General features: G+C 33.2%; 1 protein-coding gene across 1 annotated transcript in view; it reads right to left on the minus strand.

The window, feature by feature from the left end:
• The window catches only part of LOC115874191 (muscle segmentation homeobox-like), a 114221-nt gene extending 91161 nt beyond the window's left edge, over positions 1 to 23060 (minus strand). The window contains exon 1 of the mRNA XM_030889290.1: positions 22518 to 23060. Coding sequence (XP_030745150.1) covers positions 22518 to 23058 — 541 coding nt within the window. The 5' untranslated portion in view covers positions 23059 to 23060. The remainder of the gene's footprint in view (positions 1 to 22517) is intronic.
• Between the last annotated feature and the right edge of the window lie 433 nt (positions 23061 to 23493).

The following is a 23493-nucleotide window of genomic DNA, read 5'->3' on the forward strand; positions in this document are numbered from 1 at the left end:
TAATTCATTTATTATAATATGTTTAAAATTTATATATATATATATATATATATATATATATATATATATATATATATATATATATATATATATTATATATATATATATATATATATATATATATATATATATATATATATATATATATATATATATATATATATATATATATATATATATATATATATATATATATATATATATATATATATATATATAGTATATAGTATGTCCCTGGATTGTCTTTATAAGAGGAAAAACTATTTTAATATTGACATTTTGAGAAAAATGCTTTGTTCATAAAAAATTTTGCTTGTTCTAAAATGTTTAATCCCGTTTACACCTTTCCAAAATTCCACACCATTTTAGAGAAAATTAAGAAAAACATGAAAGTATGGTTTTATTTTTTAAAGGCGTAACTATGGGTAATATCAATTCGATTTCATTCTTTGATAGATGGTTATTTCAGGTTATTCATGAATTTTGATTAACGTCACATTTCTTGCGGTTGCTAAAGTATTACATTTTCCGATAACTATCATCGCCCTTTCCGTATCATTAAACCAAATAAATTTCGTGCTTCTTGAACATTTTAAAACAATAGAAAATATTACGTTAATTAAAATTATATGAGTAACAATATATCAAAGAATGAAAAACGAAATTATATTACCATAGAAACGCGTTTTGATTTTTAGGACTTCATAAATTCAAATTATATTCAATTTATTGAAGTTCGAAAAATTCAATTATATTTTCATGTTTTTTTTTTTAATTTTCTCTAAAACGATATGGAAATTTGGAAAATTATAAACTGGATTAACCATTTAACAAGCAAACGTTTTTATGAAGAAAGAATTTTTCTCAAAATGTCAATAATAAAAAAGTTTTTCCTCTTATAAAGACAATCCAGGGAAATACTGTATATAACTATTATTATTATTATAATTATACGTATTTTATTCTTATAATATATGTTCATTAATTAATGTTTTGATTATGTTTGGCACCTAGTTTACTCACTTGTTTCCTCGAACTGTCTGACTCTATTTTTGCTTTTGATCAAATCTGTGTGATAAAGCTGGGATGCTGTAAAATGTTGTTCCGGGAGAGTTGCATTGAGTGCTATTACACTCAGCAATATCGCAATTACATTCAGCAGCATCGCAATTACGCCCTCTTTTTCGTGCTACTATTTTTTCTTTTTATTTAACTTTAAATTTGATTAGAAATAATAAAAGATAAACCTTAATAAAAGTTAACCGAGCCTTATCTATATAGATATTCCTAAAATAGGAATTCCGTTCCAATAAAAATAAATAATAGTGATAACAAAAACAAACAAATCTAACGTGTTTAACGGATGTGTATATAAAAGTAACGATTTCGAATACCCTCCAAACACACATCCGCACCCCTCCAGGTAAAATGGCGCCTATTACCGTTCTCTCCCCTCTTCCAATCGTATATCCCGACACATCCCCCGAATCACCACAACCGACCCCTCTTTTTTCGCCGGGCAATAACGAGGGGTACTTAAACGTCACCGGGGCTTACAAAGGATCCATCCCCTCATACCCGAACCATAAACGACGATGACGAACTAAAGTTAAATTAAAATAATCGGCTTTCGTTTTTTTCTCCTCTTTTATCTCTGCCTCTGTCTCGCTTGCACTCGTAGGTTCGCCGATTGTTCTCTCCTCTGTCTCTTTAGCGAGACTAACCGGCCTCGCCGACATCACAAAGGGACCCTTTAATAAAGTTATTAACAAGATAATGACGTTGTATCGCCACCCGAATAAAAGCCAATTTAATTTCTGATACGAGGGAAGGTCGTTTAGATATCTTTATGGCGTTTTTGTGTATTGTGTTCGAGGCGTTAGTGTTTATTTGGTGTCACTTGGTTTAAGCTAATTCGGCATAAATGTCATGAATGTAATTAAATTATTATGTATTGATATCAAAATGAATAAAGCAAAGTCGGGTTACCTTCATCATTTATAAATCAAGAACGGCTTGACGGATTTTAATGATCTTTCGTTGTATCCCCCTTTGTCCCGAATAGCACAATAATAACTATTAACATATCGGAAAAATTCCGGAAAAAAAAAATTATACAGAAAATTATTTTTTAAATAAATGAGGATTAGAACTCCAGACTTCCAGAATTAATAGCTGACATTGCGCACCCTTATAGATTATTTATAATAATTGGAGGCCACTGCAAATCAGTGACACTGATCACAATAATCACTAACAATATGATCAATATCACTAACCATTATAGAATAGAAATTCAAGGAAAAATAGTAGCAAAATTGTGTATTCAAATCCAGATTCAAAATATACAGGGTGGTCCGAACTGTATTCCGGAAACTTCGGCAGCATATTCTGTATATAAAAAAGCAAAAAAGTTGGTATAAATATATGTCCAAAAATGCTTAGTCTCCGAGATACAGGATGTAGAAGTATCGCATTTTTATTTCGATTTTTTTCCAAATAATTTCTGAAGTAACACTAATATCTGGATGAAAATTGGTGTCTGAGGGTTTTTTGGCATGAGAAATTTGATTTCGATGTCAATATTTGACATCAGACACACCAGACACCTAATTGTAGGGGCGCCACCTACATGTGTTTTAACTGTTTTGAAGAGTAATAACTTTTCATCTGTACCTGTATAAAAATAACGAGTGAAAAAAATACATTTCCGTGATTTTTTACATGAAAAATGACTCTTGGTAAAAATCGCTACAAGCAACCGTTCTCAAGATATTTAGAATGGAAATAGTCAATACATGTAATTATTAACAAAAACTAAACATGCTGAGTAGATAGTTATTTGACGGAAATGACATATAGATTTGGAAACTTTTTAATTTTTTAAGTTAATCATAAATTTTTCTTCGAAAAAATGGTGATAAAACAGTTTATGTTGAACTTTTGGCACAAAAACATTTCAAATTTATGATTTCAGTCATTAGACTGAATTTGTTACTAACTAGTTATTAAACTATTTAGTCAACATGTTTAATTTATATCAATGATGACTGGTATTGATAATTTCGATTCCAAATATCTTCGAAAAAGAGACATTTTTTACGTAAAAAATCTTGTAAATGTATACTTTTTAACTCAGTAGTTTTATACAGGTACGGGCGAAAAGTTATTACTCTTCAAACCAGTTAAAATATATGTAGGTGGCGCCCTCAAGTAGGAGTCATATTGACATCAAAATCAAATTGTTCATGTCAACAAACTCCCTGGCACGAATTTTCATTCAAATATCGATGCTAGTTAAGAAATTATTTGAAAAAAATCGAAATAAAAATGAAACTTCTACACCCTGTATCTACCAAACTAAGCATTTGAAGACATGCATTTATACGAACTTTTTTATTTATTTTTATGTGCAGAATATGCTGCCGGAGTTTCCGGAATACAGTTTTGACCACCCTGTATACATTTCCCAGTGAATCTAAGCCTCTAATAAAATTTATGATAGAATGGCTAAGAATTCCTCCAGTTTGCTTAAGGTTGCTTACATTTTCCTATTGTAGTAATGAAAGATAAAATCAAAGGTATAGTCCAATATATCTTGAGGAAATAATGGGATGAAACCTGCTATTGCAACTGAGCTATTATTAGGTACTGCACTTTGCAGTAATTAATAATAAAGCAACACCGATAATTTTGGATACGTCCAGAATTAATACATTGCAAAAAGGTATCGGCAAGTGCGGGTGGTCTTGATCTTGTCCAAAATGCACCAGTATAGACCAGTGCAAGACATACGCATGACCTAGAGCAAGGCTTGCAAGCATGCACTCTTGTGGTCTTGCTGACTTGCATCTCTCTTTTACATAGGTATTGATTTTAAAAAATTTAATCTACGATCGTATGTGAACTTGGTATACCAGGGGATTTTACATTTAAATTTCATTTTATTCTTTATAGTCATTTAATCATAATCACAAATACTCATCAGGGTTGTTCACAGTTTAGTCACAACAATATTTTGTGATACTATTCATAGTTTAATTTATTTTACGGATAGTTCATTTTTACTGGTATATATAATATATTTCATTATTTCATATTTAAATATTTGCTACATTTTATGATAGATTTTGACAATTTGTTTTAACTTTAAATTTAGTATTTATTAAAGGAATCCAGTACATTTCAGACTTTTCAATCAGTACACTTTTTCCATACACCTCCCTTTTGATATCTCTTATTCTGTGCATATATTTTATTTAATTATTTACTGAGCTAGCTGGAACCTATTTGTAACGGAACCTTGTGAATCTAAAGTTCCCGTTATACAACAAAACAAACAAATTTAAAATAAAAAACATTAACTAAAACCAGCAGCTTAACCATAATTTCAGACGTCATAGACCCAAATACGCATACACCGAGGCAAATAGAAATATTCAAGATTACTCAAAAAAGACATTCTCTAAGTAAATTGCAATGACACAAATTTATGTTAGATATATCTTTATTAACTGTTTTTATTAACTGTGCGCTTATTGAATGATCTGTTTATTATCACTGATGCCAACTAAGTAATATAATGTATAAAATAATCGTCAAAATCGTTTATTTTTATTCGATCTACTTAGTTAACGGCTCATTATCAAGTCGAATGGTGACCAATGAACGAAACTAATTAGGTACAAACACATGCACTAACTGTAGTAATTCGCCAGTTTAAAGTAGATGGCCGGGCGATTAAAGCGTTTTGCAACTTGCTATTCGAAAATTTGAAAAATCTCAAACCGTTTAATGCCCATAATGGGACAACTTCTCATGAACGTCCGTTACGCTCGATTAATCTTATATGGGGACAGTGGCGGTACGGCAAATTTTTATTTTGTGTCATTTAAACATACCAAGCGGTAAGCAGTACAGTGGGAATGGTAATTAAAATGTAATTAATGTACAGGGTGGTCGTAATTGGTCTGTTTTAACAAGGAAAATCTATTTCCTGACCAGATAGAGCAAAACCGACATAAATGTCAAGGATATATATTGCCCGTTGATATATTCCCTGCTAGATTCCCTGCCAACTGAGATATGGTGTCTTTTTGACTATTTTACCATTTTGAAAATTGCCCATGCATAACTTTATTTCGCGGAATAATAAAAGTCTGTAAAAACGTTCTTAAGGTAATGTAGGTTAGTTAGGTAGGCACTTTTTTAAGCACAATCCAGTGGCGTAGTTTTTGCTATACTTGCGCTTTTTGTTTCGTTTTGAAATAAAAAAAATATAAGTTTTTAAATGAAAACCATAGTTGGCTCTGAACTTAAAAAAATGCTCCAAAAATGCTCCCCTTTCCAACGATATAAACTTATACTATTTCTAAGAATGAGAGAAATATGCGGTGTTTTATCTTTATATCGAAGCGGGCCGTGATTTTGTGTTACCTAACTGCCTAATTATAGTTTATCACAATTTAATATTGTATATTATTATTTATTTGCGTAATCCAGCCAGGAAATAGGGGTTCTCTGTTAAAACAGACCAATTTCGACCATCCTAAACAGAGTTTTCAGAAATATTTAGTACGATACCTGTTGGACGTAGTAGTGAACTTTGCTAATTTTGAATCGGAATATTTTTTCTTAACTTTTTGATAGTCATTTATTTAATTTCAATTTATGACGTTTCAGGTAAAACCTTACAACTTTTATATTTACAGATTTTTACTACCTCCAATATACAGGGTGGTCCGAACTGTATTCCGAAAACTTCGGCTGCATATTCTGCTGATAAAAATAAGTAAGAAGTTCGTACAAATGTATGTCCTAAAATGCTTAGTTTTGGGGAGGTAGAAGGTACAGGGTGTAGAAGTTTCATTTTTATTTTGATTTTTTCCAAATAATTTCAAGTATATAACGTCAATATTTGGATAAAAATTGGTGTCTGGGAGTTTTTTCACATAAGAAATTTGATTTTGATGTCAATATGACTCCTACTTGTAGATGGCGCCACCTACGCATTTTTAACTCATTTGAAGAGTAATAACTTTTTGCCCGTACTTGTATAAAACTATTGAGCAAAAAAATATACATCCATGACGTTTTTTACGTAAAAAAGGTCTCTTCGTAAAAATCGATACCTGTAATGGTTCTCGAGATATTTAGAATCGAAATTATCAATACCTGTCATCATTGATATAAATTAAACATGTTGACTAAATAGTTATTAGACTGAAATCATAAATTTGAAATGTTTTTGTGTCAAAAGTTCAACAGAAATTGTTTTATCATCATTTTTTGGCAAGAAAATTTATGATTAATTTAAAAAAATAAAAACTTCCAAAATTTATTATTTCAGTCAAATAACTATCTACTCAACGTGTTTATTTTTTGTCAACAATGACATGTATTGACTATTTCCATTCTAAATATCTTGAGAACGGTTGCTCGTAGCGATTTTTACCAAGGGCCATTTTTTACGTAAAAAGTCACGGAAATGTAGTTATATACTGGTACGAATGAAAAGTTATTACTCTTCAAATTAGTTAAAACACATGTAGGTGGCGTCTCCTACAAATGAGAGTCATAATGACATCAAAATCAAATTTCTCACGTAAAAAAACTCCCAGACGCCAATTTTCATCCAAATATTTACGGAACTTTAGAAATTATTTGGAAAAATCTCCAAAACATAATGCATTTTAGAGAAACCAGTGCATTTTAAGACGTATATTTATACGAAGTTTTTTACTTAATTTATCTGCAGAATATGCTGCCAAAGTTTCCGGAATACAGTTCAGACCACCCTGTATAAGCCTGCAATAATTCTGCGTGATCTACGTGATACAAGCAACTGCTATCGAGCCGTCAATCGATTAGCTTTATATCATGTTAGCTGTCTGAAATTATATTTTACATCATTTTTCCTAAATTGATATAAACCCAAATCAGCCTTAATTTTGGTACTTAACAATACAACCAGGTCGAAACGTCGTGTAAAATTTCAATACTAGAAGACAATGGCCAGTCCAAGAAAATAATTTATTTCATGCTTTACCTATTGTCTATCACTCACACAAATACTAATTTCCTGTTTCTGAGCTCTATCCGCCACTGAATCGAGTAGGTATATAATGTTACCAGTAATTAGCGAAGTTTTTCTCATCGGCTCGAAAGGTGATTGCACACAAAGTCGTACTGTCAAACTATTAAGGCAATTACACGGCGACGTTTAAAATAATAATGGCGGCATGGGAACCGAACTGTTAGCGTTGGCCACGTCGAATTCCCCGAGTTTTCCAGTCAATAAATAAATAAATAACGTATATTTATTGGCTATTCACTTAACTGCCTGTATCTGCGCGTACATCTGTTTTATGGCGCTTTTCCCATTCTGTACAAACTTGGAAGCGTATAATAAAATAAAGTATCCTATTTGTTAAATTGGTTCCAATTTGGGCCCGATATACGGCGCGCCGATCGGCCAAGTGAAGAAATGCTTCTTGCAGCAAGCCGAAGAAGTTTATTTCCTCGCTATTTTGCAGGTAAATGTACCGGGTGATTACGATATCGTGACGATTTAAAACTTCAATTCAAAATATTGTTCCTCAAAACTTACATTTTTCACTTACAGGCTGGAATATTGTTCCAAATGGCGCAGTATAGTTAAATAGTCTGAAAGTCTCTTTCATCACTCAAATAATACAAATCTACTTATCATGAATATGAATGCTTTCAATTCAAAAGATATTTACACTCACCGGCCAAAAAAAACGGCCACTAAAAACCAGTCCCAATTTCAAAGTTGGATTTCTCGCGAACTACTCATTAGATTTTGATGATTTTTTTTTAAATTGTAAATTAATTCTTTCTTAACGAATACTACGTCAGAAATTTTTATTCCGAATTTTTTTTTGAGCATATACAGGCCACAAAAATAAAACGAAGTGTTTTGCCCAATCTTTGTAACACCCTGTAAGATGCAGCACCTGTAGTAGGTATTGCTAAATCAAACCACATTGTAGCCTCATCTTTTGTGAGCATTTTGACTTTTTAATCACGACATTACCTCTGTTTGTATTGGAGATACGCTGCTTTAAAATAAACGCGTCGAAAAAAGCTTTAAAATAAAATCAAACATCAGAACGTAAACTAACTAAAACATGAAAATTAAAAAAAAAGTAAAGAAATTTTAAGGGACTAATATCTAGTGTCCACTCGCCTTGTGAAATTTTCCGTTTCCATATACCGATCCCAGGCATCCTGGACTGTTGTTCGAAATATACCCAGGGTATCGGAGACAACGTTGGCTTCGGCCATCCTCAATTAAAGCCACAATACGAGCAACATCCGTTACAGATGACTTCATAAAAAGCGCTATTTTTTAAGCTTTTCAGCGATATAAGCTATAATATGTCTTTTTCACAAAATTACTTTATAGTTATAGCCAATTCATATGTCAAACATATCTTTCTTGACTAATTTCAATTTCACTTAGTTAGCCATGGAAAGAAGTTCAATCGTCGTTGCTGTCAGAAATGCGAAACTGTCACATCCAAACTTTGTAAATTAAAATAAACAAAAATTGTAAATACGAATTTTTTAAATGAAGAAAAGCGTGTAAGAGTATTTGTTCAACGTTTCTTGGCCATACAGTTTCGAGGATACGCTGACCGGTAAACGTTACTGACGTTTTTTAGAGAATGGCTTTCTCAGACATGTTAGAAAAGTTAAATTTACATACTCGCGCATTAATAGAGTTCTTCCAACATGACATTTATTATGACACTACCCACCATAATGAAAGAAATGTAAAAATTATTTATATCATAATTACGTAGACTCAGGGATAGAAAGACGTGGATCAATTGCATGGGCCTCCTCGATCACCTGACCTGGTTTAAATTATTAGAACTTATGAATTAAGAAAGGCACTCGAAGAGGCGGTACAGGAGAAGTTTAATTAAGTCGACCGGTCGTTCTGTGAGAATAGCTAGAAATTCAGTTTTTAAAAAATGCATTTATGTACTCAAAACAATGGCGGATTTTTTGAACATTTTCTAAAATAACTTAAAGTATGCAGTGATATTATTTTTTTTAAGTTTTAGTTTGTGTAATTAAATTGTAAAGAGCCGTATGATAATATATTTTGTCTTTTTATAAGTTATAAATCATAACAAAATAAGAACACCATGCCAACTAAGTGAAATTAGTCAAAAAAAGATAAGAATTGTCTATAACTCAGTAATTTAAAAAAAAACATATTATAGCTTATATCGCTAAAAAGCATAAAAATGGCGCTTTTTATGAAGTCATGGCCAACTATGGTTTCCATTTAAAAAATCATATGTTTGTGTCATATGTCAAAAATGACAGGCTTTAGAAAAAATCGGAGAACACAAATTCATTAGGGATGCGATTATCTACAACTTTTATCTGAAAACTTTTTCTCTGAAATAGATTATAATGGAATTAGGGACAATTTTTAAAATAGCCAAAATTTGTTTATTTCGAAATATCTAGTAAGCCATGAACTTTTTTAAAAATCTGAAAAGCGCATATTTATGACCCCATAAAACTGCAATTCTTTCCCCATTTAACCGACTCTCTATCTTCAATAGTTTCCGAGATACCTATAGAGAACATCGTAGTATAAAAAAAATATCAAACTATTTTCACGTAGTAGATATCATGACTATAAAATTTTCCTCTTAAATGTATTTATATATGTTTTCTGAATAATGTCTTCTATGTGCCTCACGAATATTTATTCTCCAAAGTGACAAGTTCATTAATTATAATAATTTATTGCAGATACCCAACCAATTAAGAAAAAATAACAAAAATTATTACGTGATATATATTAATTTATAAATTACATTCCAGTATAATTAATGATATCATTAATAATTAAGTACATTTAATAATCGATTTAAAAATGTATATCAGCATTGTTGATAAATACTCTGTGACACAATCAAGTAACTTCAAGAATTCGAATAATGGTTCAGGAACTCGTAGACTCTGACATTGACAAATGATCAGTCGGAATATAAGAGGCAAGATATATTAGTAAGTTACTTTTTATGTGTTTATTTGTGATATTTTTATACTTGAGACTAGAAAAACGTTTATTATATCATAATTATTAATTAAAGGTTTCGTCATATGATTAATAGAACTGGAATTTATTCCATTATATCAAAATTATTATGTTAAACTATTATGGAAATACATGATTTGGGTTGTTAGTTAATAGGATAGTTAAGTATATTTATATATTCCGAATGTTTAATGCGAGTTTGTGATATCAACCAATAATTTAGAATAATTATTAATCATAATATCAATTAGTCTAACTGGATATTATTTTATTCGCAGACAAATTTCGCATAATCCGCTGACAAATTTTAATGTGATAATTATAACAGCACAATTTCTTTAACCAGTTTTAACGATAAATGAGAAAACGTGGAAAAACCTCACTTTATAATAGTGGTTTTAATTTTTGTAAATTGATTATTAACTACCAAATCATATGTATCAAATGATCGAAAAAAATACGGCGTCAGCGATGGCTATGAAATGAAGATCGCTCTCACATAAAAAATTATATGGGGAATTTCATTGATGTTTATTTCGAACCCAACTGGACGCCACCGTCGTTTTCTTTCGATCATACGGTATTTGGAAAAAGTTAACATTCTTATATAGAAAATTATGGGTCCTGATACTTATCCAAAATTGTACTAATCCGATTTTTATTCTTTCTCGACCAATTGTTATTCTTTGAAAGTGTCAAAAAACATTTACGAAAATAATAATCACAAGATGATCACTCGTAAACTTTCCCGAGTCATCTTTCTCAAGACTCGATCATATGCGCGTCGAATCATGATGTAATGATGATCACATCTTCCCCAAACCTATTAGATTATTCTATCAGTAGTTTGTAAATGGAATGTGGAAATATTTAACATTCTGATATAGATAGTTAATTGATTGGTCCTGATACTTGTCCCAAATTAAAAGTTGTCCCTCTTTGATAGTACGAAAAAACATGTACAAAAATAATAATCACATGACAGTCTCTCGTAAACTTTTTCAAGTCATCATCCTCAAGGCCCGATACGCGCGTCGAATCGTCGTGTAATGATCATCACGTCTTCTACAAACTCCAAACCCATTAAATTGTTCCAATAGCGGTTTATGAAGTCGTATTAAGTAATTAAATGTGAAAAGCGTGGAATTACCGTCTACTCTGCTCTTTCTTCTTCTCATAATTCTACTCCGCCCTAAACTTACTTTATAACCGTAGATTTTGGTTTCTGTACATTCATTTTTAAATCAAATCATCTGTATATGGAAATATTTAACATACTGATATAGATAATTAATTGATTGGTCTTCCTAGTCCTGATAAATATCCCAAATTGTTCAAACCCGATATCTATTGCATTGTCCAATTGATTTTCTTTAAAAGTGCCAACAAACATTTACGGAAATAATAATCACAAGACAATCCCTCGTCAACTTTCTCAAGTCGTCATCATCCTCAAGGCTCAATAATACGCGCGTCGAATCATCATGTAATGATCATCACGTCTTCTCCAAACTGCAAACCCATTAAATTGTTCCATTAGCAGCTTATGCAATCGTATTAAGTAATTAAATGTGAAAAGCGTGGAATTGCCGTCTACTCTGCTCTTTCATTTTCTCATAATTCCACTCCGCCCTAAACTTACTTTATAACCGTAGATTTTGGTTTCTGTACCTTCATTTTTAAACCAAATCAGCTGTATATGGAAATATTTAACATACTGATATAGATAATTAATTGATTGGTCTTTCTAGTCCTGATAACACAAATTGTTCAAACTCCGACATCTATTGTAATAGTAATCGCTTTTCTTTAAAAGTGCCAACAAACATTTACGAAAATAATAATCACAAGACAATCCCTCGTCAACTTTCTCAAGTCGTCATCATCCTCAAGGCTCAATAATACGCACGTCGAATCATCGTGTAAAGAGCATCACGTCTTCTCCAAACTCCAAACCCATTAAATTGTTCCATTAGCAGCTTATGAAGTCGTATTAAGTAATTAAATGTGAAAACGTGGAACTGTCATCTACTCTGCTTCTTTTTCTTTTCTCTTAATTCCATTCCACCCTAACGGCATTTTATAACCGTTGGCTTTGGGTTTCTGTGCATTCATTTTTAAATCAAACTACCTGTATATGGAAAATTTAACATTCTTGATAGAGTATAGATAATTAATTGATTGTCCTTCTAGTCCTGGTACTTATCCCAAATCGTACAAATCCGATCTTTGTATTACCCAATTGTTATTCTTTAAAAGTGTCAAAAACATGTACGAAAATAAATAATCACAAGATAATCCCTCGTCAACTTTCTCAAGTCGTCATCATCCTCAAGGCTCAATACCAATACGCGCGTCGAAATCATCGTGTAATGATCATCACGTCTTCCAAACTGCAAACCCATTAAATTGTTCCATTAGCAGCTTATGCAATCGTATTAAGTAATTAAATGTGAAAAGCGTGGGAATTGCTGTCCTACTTGCTCTTATTTTCCTGCAATTCCACCCGCCCCAAACTTACTTTATAACCGTAGATTTTGGTTTCTGTACCTTCATTTTTAAACCAAATCAGCTGTATATGGAAATATTTAACATACTGATATAGATAATTAATTGATTGGTCTTTCTAGTCCTGATAAACATCCCAAATTGTTCAAACCCGACATCTATTGTATTGTGCAATCGCTTTTCTTTAAAAGTGCCAACAAATATTTACGAAAATAATAATCACAAGACAATCCCTCGTCAACTTTCTCAAGTCGTCATCATCCTCAAGGCTCAATAATACGCACGTCGAATCATCGTGTAAAGAGCATCACGTCTTCTCCAACCCAAACTCTATTAAATTGTTCCATTAGCAGCTTATGAAGTCGTATTGGGTAATTAAATGTGAAAACGTGAACTGTCATCTACTCTGCTCTTTCTTTTTCTCTTAATTCCATTCCACCCTAACGTTACTTCTATAACCAAGTTGGCTTTGGTTTCCTGTGCATTCATTTTTAAATCAAATCACCTGAATATGGAAAATTTAACATTCTGGATATAGATAATAATTGATTGGTCCTTCTAGTCCTTGGTACTTATACCAAATCGTACAAACTATCTTGTATTACCCAATTGTTACTCCTTAAAAGTGTCAAAAACATGTAATGAAAATAATAATCACAAGACAATTCTTCGTCAACTTTCTCAAGTCATCATCCTCGAGGCTCAATAATACGCGCGTCGAATCATCGTGTAATGATCATCACGTCTTCTCCAAACTCCAAACCCATTAAATTGTTCCATTAGCAGCTTATGAAGTCGTATTAAGTAATTAAATGTGAAAAGCGTGGAATTGCCGTCTACTCCGCTCTTTCTTTTTCTCATCATTCCACTCCACCCTAACGTTACTTTATAACCGTTGACTTTGGTTTCTGTGCATTCATTTTTAAATCAAATCACCTGTATATGGAAAAATTTAACATTCTGATATAGATAATTAATTGATTGGTCCTTCTAGTCCTAGTACTTATCCCAAATCGTATAAATCCGATCTTGTATTACCCAATTCTTATTCTTTAAAAGTGTCAAAAAACATGTACGAAAATAATAATCACAAGACAATCCCTCGTCAAATTTCTCAAGTCATCATCCTCGAAGCTCAACAATACGCGCGTCGAATCTTCGTGTAATGATCATCACGTCTTCTCCAAACTCCAAACCCATTAAATTGTTACATTAGCAGCTTATGAAGTCGTATTAAGTAATTAAATGTGACAACGTGGAACTGTCATCTACTCTGCTCTTTCTTTTCTCTTAATTCCATTCCAATCTCTAACGTTACTTTATAACCGTTGACTTTGGTTTCTGTGCATTCATTTTAAATCAAATCACCTGTATATGGAAAAAATTCTAACATTCTGATATAGATAATTAATTGATTGGTCCTTCTAGTCCTGGTACTTATCCAAATCGTACAAATCCGATCTTGTATTACCCAATTGTTGCCTCTTAAAAGTGTCAAAAAACATGTACGAAAATAATAATCACAAGACAATCCCTCGTCAAATTTCTCAAGTCATCATCCTCGAAGCTCAACAATACGCGCGTCGAATCATCGTGTAATGATCATCACGTCTTCTCCAAACTCCAAACCCATTAAATTGTTCCATTAGCAGCTTATGAAGTCGTATTAAGTAATTAAATGCGACAACGTGGAACTGTCATCTACTCTGCTCTTTCTTTTCTCTTAATTCCATTCCACCCTAACGTTACTTTATAACCGTTGACTTTGGTTTCTGTGCATTCATTTTTAAATCAAATCACCTGTATATGGAAAATTTAACATCTCATAGATAATTAATTGATTGGTCCTTCTAGTCCTGTACTTATCCCAAATGTACAAACTATCTTGTATTACTCCAATTGTTATTCTCTTTAGTGTCAAAAAACATGTACGAAAATAATAATCACAAGACAACTCGTCAACTTTCTCAAGTCGTCATCATCCTCAAGGCTCAATAATACGCGCGTCGAATCATCGTGTACGATCATCACGTCTTCCAAACTGCAAACCCATTAAATTGTTCCCATTAGGCAGCGCTTATGCAATCGTATTAAGTAATTGTGAAAAGCGTGGAATTGCCGTCTACTCTGCTCTTTCATTTTCTCATAATTCCACTCCGCCCTAAACTTACTTTATAACCGTAGATTTTGGTTTCTGTACCTTCATTTTTAAACCAAATCAGCTGTATATGGAAATATTTAACATACTGATATAGATAATTAATTGATTGGTCTTTCTAGTCCTGATAAATATCCCAAATTGTTCAAACCCGACATCTATTGTATTGTGCAATCGCTTTTCTTTAAAAGTGCCAACAAACATTTACGAAAATAATAATCACAAGACAATCCCTCGTCAACTTTCTCAAGTCGTCATCATCCTCAAGGCTCAATAATACGCACGTCGAATCATCGTGTAAAGAGCATCACGTCTTCTCCAAACTCCAAACCCATTAAATTGTTCCATTAGCAGCTTATGAAGTCGTATTAAGTAATTAAATGTGAAAACGTGGAACTGCCATCTACTCTGCTCTTTCTTTTCTCTTAATTCCATTCCACCCTAACGTTACTTTATAACCGTTGGCTTTGGTTTCTGTGCATTCATTTTTAAATCAAATCACCTGAATATGGAAAAATTTAACATTCTGATATAGATAATTAATTGATTGGTCCTTCTAGTCCTGGTACTTATACCAAATCGTACAAATCCGATCTTGTATTACCCAATTGTTATTCTTTAAAAGTGTCAAAAAACATGTACGAAAATAATAATCACAAGACAATTCTTCGTCAACTTTCTCAAGTCATCATCCTCGAGGCTCAATAATACGCGCGTCGAATCATCGTGTAATGATCATCACGTCTTCTCCAAATCCCAAACCCATTAATTGTTCCATTAGCAGCTTATGAAGTCGTATTAAGTAATTAAAATGCAGTGGAATTACTCCGCTCTTCTTTCTCATCATTCCACTCCAATCCTAATGCTACTTTATAATCGTTGACTTTGGTTTCTGTGCATTCATATTTTAAATCAAATTACCTGTATATGGAAAAATTTAACATTCTGATATAGATAATTAATTGATTGGTCCTTCTAGTCCTAGTACTTATCCCAAATCGTGGCTAAACTGGATCTTGTATTACCCAATTGTTATTCTTTAAAAGTGTCAAAAAATATGTACGAAAATAATAATCACAAGACAATCCTCGTCAAATTTCTCAAGTCATCATCCTCGGGGTTAACAATTATGTCGAATCATCGTAATGATCATCACGTTTCTCCAAACTCCAAACCCATTAAATTGTTCCATTAGCAGCTTATGAAGTCGTATTAAGTAATTAAATGCGACAACGTGGAACTGTCATCTACTCTGCTCTTTCTTTTCTCTTAATTCCATTCCACCCTAACGTTACTTTATAACCGTTGACTTTGGTTTCTGTGCATTCATTTTTAAATCAAATCACCTGTATATGGAAAAATTTAACATTCTGATATAGATAATTAATTGATTGGTCCTTCTAGTCCTGGTACTTATCCCAAATCGTACAAATCCGATCTTGTATTACCCAATTGTTATTCTTTAAAAGTGTCAAAAAACATGTATGAAAATAATAATCACAAGACAATCCCTCGTCAACTTTCTCAAGTCATCATCCTCCAGGCTCAATAATACGCGCGTCGAATCATCGTGTAATGATCATCACGTCTTCTCCAAACTCCAAACCCATTAAATTGTTCCATTAGCAGCTTATGAAGTCGTATTAAGTAATTAAATGTGAAAAGCGTGGAATTGCCGTCTACTCCGCTCTTTCTTTTTCTCATCATTCCACTCCGCCCTAACCTCACTTTATAGCCGTGGCGAAAAGTAGTCGGCGGCGGCGTCGTTTTACGATTGGCCGTTTCGTTACGACGGACGCGAATTACTTTAATTTCGCGTTTTGAGTGCCGCTATACAGAAAATAACTCTTTGCTATTAATATAATGTAATGGATTGTCTTTTAGAACTATTATAGGCGGCATCGTAATGAGTTTGACAATACTATCAAATATAAAAAAAACTATCAAATCTATAAAATATTTAATGTCTATATCTGTCTATTGGAAAAGAGTGATATTTTACCAATGAAGGTAAAAAAACCAAATGTTGAGATGAACCAAAAAAAAACAAAAACTAAACATATGTGTTTAAATCTAAAACATTAATTTTTAAGACAAGTACAAGTATACATAAATAAAATTATTCATTTTTAAAATATTATTCACAAACTAGGGAGAGGGACATCAGACAACGAATAGAAATGATAGGTGTAAGAGAATAGCTTTTAGACCACCATTCCAGACGCATTGATGCTATTTTTGCTTTGTAAATTTTGGTTATTGTATCACAGAATATTATTAAAGGTAAAGTAAATGTTTTCTTATTATTTAGCTAATGTTAACTAAGGCATCTATTTTGTTTTTCTATTGTAATATTCTGTGATCAAGCTTTTTCTTATTTATTTGATCTGATAAATATATTATATAGCATGTGTATGTATTTAATAGATTCCATTTATGCTGGGAATAATATCTAGTTTAAAATTAAATCTGAATGCAATCGTTTACTGTACATTCGTGCCGATGTTTTTGGTTCAGTATGACTTTTTCAGACACAACTTATGAAAACACTATGACTTTTTAATACACAACTTATAAAAACAGTATGACTTTTTAAGACACAACTTATGACAGCAGCATTACTTTTTGACAGTGTGACAGTGTGAGAATAAGGGCCTTGTTGCGTGTACTTATAATTTCCAATCATGCCTGGGCGGCTAGCGGGTGCCTGGCTATGAGTTATACCAATAAATGGTATAACTCATAGTTTAAAGATATTGGCACCAACCATATCAGCTCTAGCTGAGTAGCCTCCTGCAGCCCAAGTGCCTCAGCACCTGCAGGTCTTCTTCTTCTTCGGCTTCCATCTCCTAATGGAGGTTGGAAACCATCATGGCAATTCTAACTTTGTTAACGGCTGCTCTGAATAACTGGTTTGAGGTCATTCCAAACCATTCTCTCAAATTCTTGAGCCATGATGTTCTTCTTCTTCCTTGGCTCCTTCTGTCCTTTATCTTTCCTTCTATTATGTTCTGCAGCAGGGCATATTCAAGGTGCAACAGGGCATATTCAGGGTCCTCTCATTATGTGTCCAAAGTACTCAAGTTTTCTCTTTTTAAGGGTGTTAATCACCTCTTCGTCCTTCTGAATTCTGCGTCGCAGTTCTACATTTGTAACCTTGTCAGTCCATGCAATCCTCAGCATACGCCGATAACACCATATTTCGAATGCCTCAAGCTTCTCCATTTCGGCCTTTTTAAGTGTCCAAGCCTCTGAACCATAGAGTAGAGTTGCAAATATGTAACCCCTTAGGATTCTTAATCTAAGCTTTAAGTTGATGTCTCCACTGCAGAGACATTTTTTGAGTTTTGCAAAGGCTGCTCTGGCTATTTCTATTCGAGCTTTTATTTCTGCTGATTGGTCCAAGTTTTCGGTCAACCAACTGCCTAGATATTTATATATTTGTACTCTCTCCATAGGTGTACCATCTATTAGAACATTGGCATAGGTGTATCATCTATTAGAATATTGGAACCTGCAGGTTGTGACCTGCTAACTAACAACACCTCTTCAGTTATGAATGTATCAAACCTCAAACCTTGGTATGAAGACAGTATTTGAATTATTATTAGTTCTCTTTTATTAAAGTTCTGGACAGCATAGTTACATTCTCTGGAATAGTGATCAGGGTTTTTTCTGCCGTGCTCTTTTACTCGTGAATTCCAGCCGGAGTACGGCACTCCATTCATTTCATTTAATAAACTAAGTAGGGCTATTTCAGGACAAATTTAGCGTTTCATTTGCATGACCTATTCCCCTCAAATTTCCTAAAATTCTATGTCGAAGCGCATCCGAGGTAATCACAATAAAAAAAATATTTAACACAACGTAAGTTCCTTTTTTTCGTTTAAATTATTTGTTATATAGTTGGCCAAAATATTACCTCTTCAACATTGTTGACGAACTTGGGTTGTTACACTTCAACTGTAATCACAAAACTTCAATCGATTTCCGTATTGTAACGGAATTTTAAATTATGTCTTTATTTTCGAGAAAATTTAGTCCAAACACAAGGAATATTTTATACCATCAAAATTTTCAAAAAATAAAAAAGTTGTCTAAAAATGTGATACAATACGGATATAGTATAATCCTTTATCTTTACTTTCCTTCTTCATTTGTGTAAAAATACCTAGCCAGTTTGACATAAAACGTTAAATGCCGAACGCTTAATTTGCTAATTTTTCGGACTAGTGAAATGGACTCTTTAAAACTATAACGGCGTTGTAATTAGCTTGTCAAAACCAACAAAAATATATAATGTCTATATCTTCCTGACAGGTCCATTATTGGTTGATATTTCACCACTGTAGATAAAAAAAATGATATATTTATTTTCTTTCTAAAATACCACTGTGAGCAGACTAAATGAGCAGTTCTGCCAACCTCTACCTAATGAGAGCCGTACAGATTAATTAAAAAAGGCGTATATTTAAAAACTACAGCCGTGTCATAAACAAGAAACAGTAAAATACTATACTCGTACGTATAGTATTATAGCAAAATAAAACACTAAATCACCACAATACACCAAAACACTTTTACTCTTACACTGGACGCGCGTTCGCTAACCATGTTAGCATCATCAGCAGATGATTATAAAACTAAGTTGATAAGATGATTATAAAACTAACTTTGAGTTTTATAATCATCTGCTGATGATGCTAACATGGATAGCGAAACGCGCGTCCAGTGTAAAAGTAAAAGTGTTTTGGCGTATTGTGGTGGTTTAGTGTTTTATTTTGCTGTGTAACACCAAAGGTTCCAACCCTCAACTGTAATATAGTATTATAGTAAAATATACGACGAATATAGGATTTTTAGTAATTTTTTCTTTTATTAAAATATCTAGAAATGACCGAATGAAATACCTGTCTTTGAACCTTAATTTGGTACGAAAATTTTATAAAAGGATACTGGTTATTTTATTTTGAAACAAAGTTGTCGATATTGTAAGATTTTTTCCAAAAACAGCAAATATATCATCAGCATGCCTTACCCTTGAAAAATACTCAAAGTGATTTTTAGGCTCTACCTACCAAATGTTTCAATCATGATGGCTGATGAAGTTAAGCAAAAAGTGCGTTTAGAGTTCCAAGTAATTCGTATTAGTTTATAGTTAAGAACTATGTTTTTATTTTAACCCCTCATATAACAAACTCATAAAGGATTGATTGTTAATATCTAGTCTAACTTTACCTAATAATAGTCTCAGGACGTCAACGATAAATAGTTGTGTCTGAAACAGAGCCTGACGTATTCTTCCTATAGTTAAATTTAGATATTTAGTGTTTCATTTCTATGTTTGCTTTGGGTGAGACAGTGGCGCATATACGGGAGGGGGGTAATAGGTGTAATTATATTATTTATTTAAAATATACCTATACTTTTAAAGTTAAAAAAAAACAAAACTGTAAAAGGTTATAATCGATTCTAACAGCTAATAATTAACATAACTGAACGGTATCTGATACACGTTTCATGATGAAAATGGACTTGAATCTTATTCAGGGAAGAAAACTGAGAACTGTGTTGGTCCAATTTATAAGTTCTGGATGTTAAAATTTTGAAAACCGTAATAGACAGTTGAAATATGTTTTTAACAAGTTGAGTATTTTTTATGCTATAATAGTTGTATATATAGTAAGTATTGGACTAGTAAATGAACTATATTGTCATTATTTTAATATCTTAAGCTTCATTCTGAACCCCGAAATTAGTGGTTTCAATTAGTGATGGGATAACTTGAGCGAAAATTCGCTCGAGTACTCAATTAATGAAATAACCGACGTTGCTCGATTATGAACGAACGACGAACGCAAGCGATCCTGTCGAGCGAATTTGCTACATACATTGGCAATATTTTATCAGTATTTTTGGTAAAATATCTTCAAACAACAGATTGTTCTTTTGATTGGGACCGCATTGTTAATTATAGAACTATACGACGTTATCTGTTACGTAACTGTGTGACAAAATTTTACCACCTACATTGACAAGACTTCGATGCATGATCAAGCGAAACTACTCGTCGTTAGTCGCTTGTCGCTTGCCACTATCACTGAAAGTATATGCGCTCTGCGCACGCAGCTTACTGTTTGGCGTTACGAGTACATGCAAGTACAAGCGACGACGAAAACCCGTATATTTAAATACGAGCGAAATTTCGCTCGAGTGATCGCTCGATTATTGACATCGCTTGAAACTCGAGTACTCGATTATTAAAATTCATCGTTTTTTTCACTAGTTTTAATTAACGGAGAAGCAATATGATTGAAGCTCTACCTCTGATTTAAATATATTACCATTTAGAAAGTTAAAATTAGAGGTAGTAATTTCCATTTAGTAGAAAAAGTGGTCTTCGATTATTATCCGTCAAGAGAAATTGTGGTTAGAAATGAATAGTTTATTGATTTTTAAGCTACTTTATTAGGCTCTCTCTATGGATACAACTGACCACCGCACAATGTTGCTAGGATATTCTACTAATTTCAATTGTACTTTTAGACATTGTGAATAATCATAAATTTTTAAGTACATACTTTTATTGAAACCACTAATTTCGAGGTTCTGAATGAGGCTAAAAGCTTCACTCAGATTCATTCAGAATGTCCAAATTAGTGGAATAAGTTAGTGGTCCCAACCTCAAAATTTGTGGTAGTAATTTTCAATTGCCTACATACATACTACGTACATATTTAGAAAAATATTTAACATTTTTCTCTAATTATACTTCAAAATTTCCGAATAATACCATTTTGGCCTTTGATTATCATCCATCAAGAGAAATTGTGGTTAGTAAAAAAAGTAGATTGTTTTATAAACATTAGTAGGCTTTCCCTATAAATAGAAATAACTACGGCTAGCTGTTGCTAGGATATCCTATTAATTTTAATGGTTCCGTATGATCGAATAAAAACGGCGTCAACGATGGCTATGAAATGAAGATCGGTGTCATTTTATATGTAAAATTATATGGAAATCGATCATCGATCGTCATTTCCAAGCCAACTGGACGCTGTTTTTTTTTCGTTCATACGGTATTTCTTAGATCTTGTGAATGTGTCAACTTTTAAGTATAAACTACAAATGGAGCCACTAATTTATTCCACTATTTATTATTCCAAGCTAATAAATCGAGGTAACTACTTAATGGAGCTTTAATTTTACTAATTGAATTATAAATAATTATCAGTTTAAAACGCTAATTATAAATATTTACTTACATGTTATTAGCAAAACTGTATCGACATAATGGGGACTCATAGAAACAATAAAATGCTAATGCGATCCCCGGAATTATAATATATTTTCTCATATTCAAAATATAAAAAGAATTATAGGCCGTTGAAGCGTAGTTCTAATCAAATTAGCTATATTCGATCAAAAACTTTATTGCTCAGACAATAATATATGATAAAGTATTTAATCATATGCATACGCTAATTGATATACTACATATTGTCAGTTAAAAAGGATAGTTAATAGAATGGTGACATCACACTTTATGAATATTTAAACATTGTATGTCTTATTTTGACACTATCTGAGAAGAGTATTATCATAGCAGGTATCTATAGGTACCCTAGTGTCGTTGATTTCGATAAAGTCTTTCAGATGTTAATGGATGGTTTGTGCATAGTTTCAATTACCATTATAGGCTTAATTTCTGCTATGTAAAGCTTCTAGGGGTAAATAATATCAGTAGTTATCACATACCTGAATTCATGCCAGCTATACCGAACGGAGAAGAGCCTTGAAACACCGGCCCTGGACCACCAAACGGATTCATTATACCCTGAGGCGGCCAGTTTTGATGCGCGGCTTGGTACACCGCCGCCAACGCGGAAAACGGCGTTGGCCTAATAGGTCCATGTCCCAAAATCGACTCGCGACTAAACTCCCGAGGTCTCGGCGAAGAATCTTCCCGTTTACCCGCGTCTTCGACCTTTTCGTCAGGATTTAAGTCCTCAACGTCTACCAAAGACCCGTCATCATCTTCTATGTTCGAGTCATACTCCTCATCGGATGAAGCCGGAGCTGTAGGGCTTCCAGGCGGTAACGTAGAAGAACCCTGAGATGTCGGCGACCTAGGGGGTCGCGTATCGGCTAGGAGGGAAGCTACGCTAAAGCTAATACGGTTCCCTTTGGACGCGGCCGGACTATTCCCGGTGGTTTCCGCGTCCTGATGGGCGTCCGGCCCTGACGGCGGACTCTGGACAGTCATTATTTGCGCACTATCGGACGGTTGTCTGAGCATAAGTTTGCACCGGCACCACCGGACAGCACTCTCACATGGCTTCAAATAGTGTTGTGGATCGCGGCTCGTAAAAAACGCCTCGTTTCGGTTTTTTAGTCGAAGAATTCGGCCATAGGCGTCGCCCCAGCGCGTCCGAAAGAGACTGAGCGCGTTCGCGGGGCTTTCAAATCGTGGGGGAGACGCGCGGTAGGCGGCGGGTCTCTGATGGGCGTGGTTTCCGAGCCCCGCCTTCGCTGAAATCATTTCCAACCAATAATACGTCGTAATCGTTAACTGCCGTGCATTCGGTCAAATCGAAGTGATAGGGGAGTGCGACGAATTAATTTGCGAGTGGCGGTTTGGTCGACTGTACGAGCTTTTATTCGATTCCGGCATTTTTGCCGAGCCGTAATTTTCGCTTTAAGAGTTTACACTTATTTAATGTCAAATAAAAAT

Source organism: Sitophilus oryzae, unplaced genomic scaffold (genome assembly GCF_002938485.1).
Source record: "Sitophilus oryzae breed Bouriz unplaced genomic scaffold, Soryzae_2.0 scaffold_1241_pilon_pilon, whole genome shotgun sequence".
NCBI lineage: Eukaryota > Metazoa > Arthropoda > Insecta > Coleoptera > Curculionidae > Sitophilus > Sitophilus oryzae.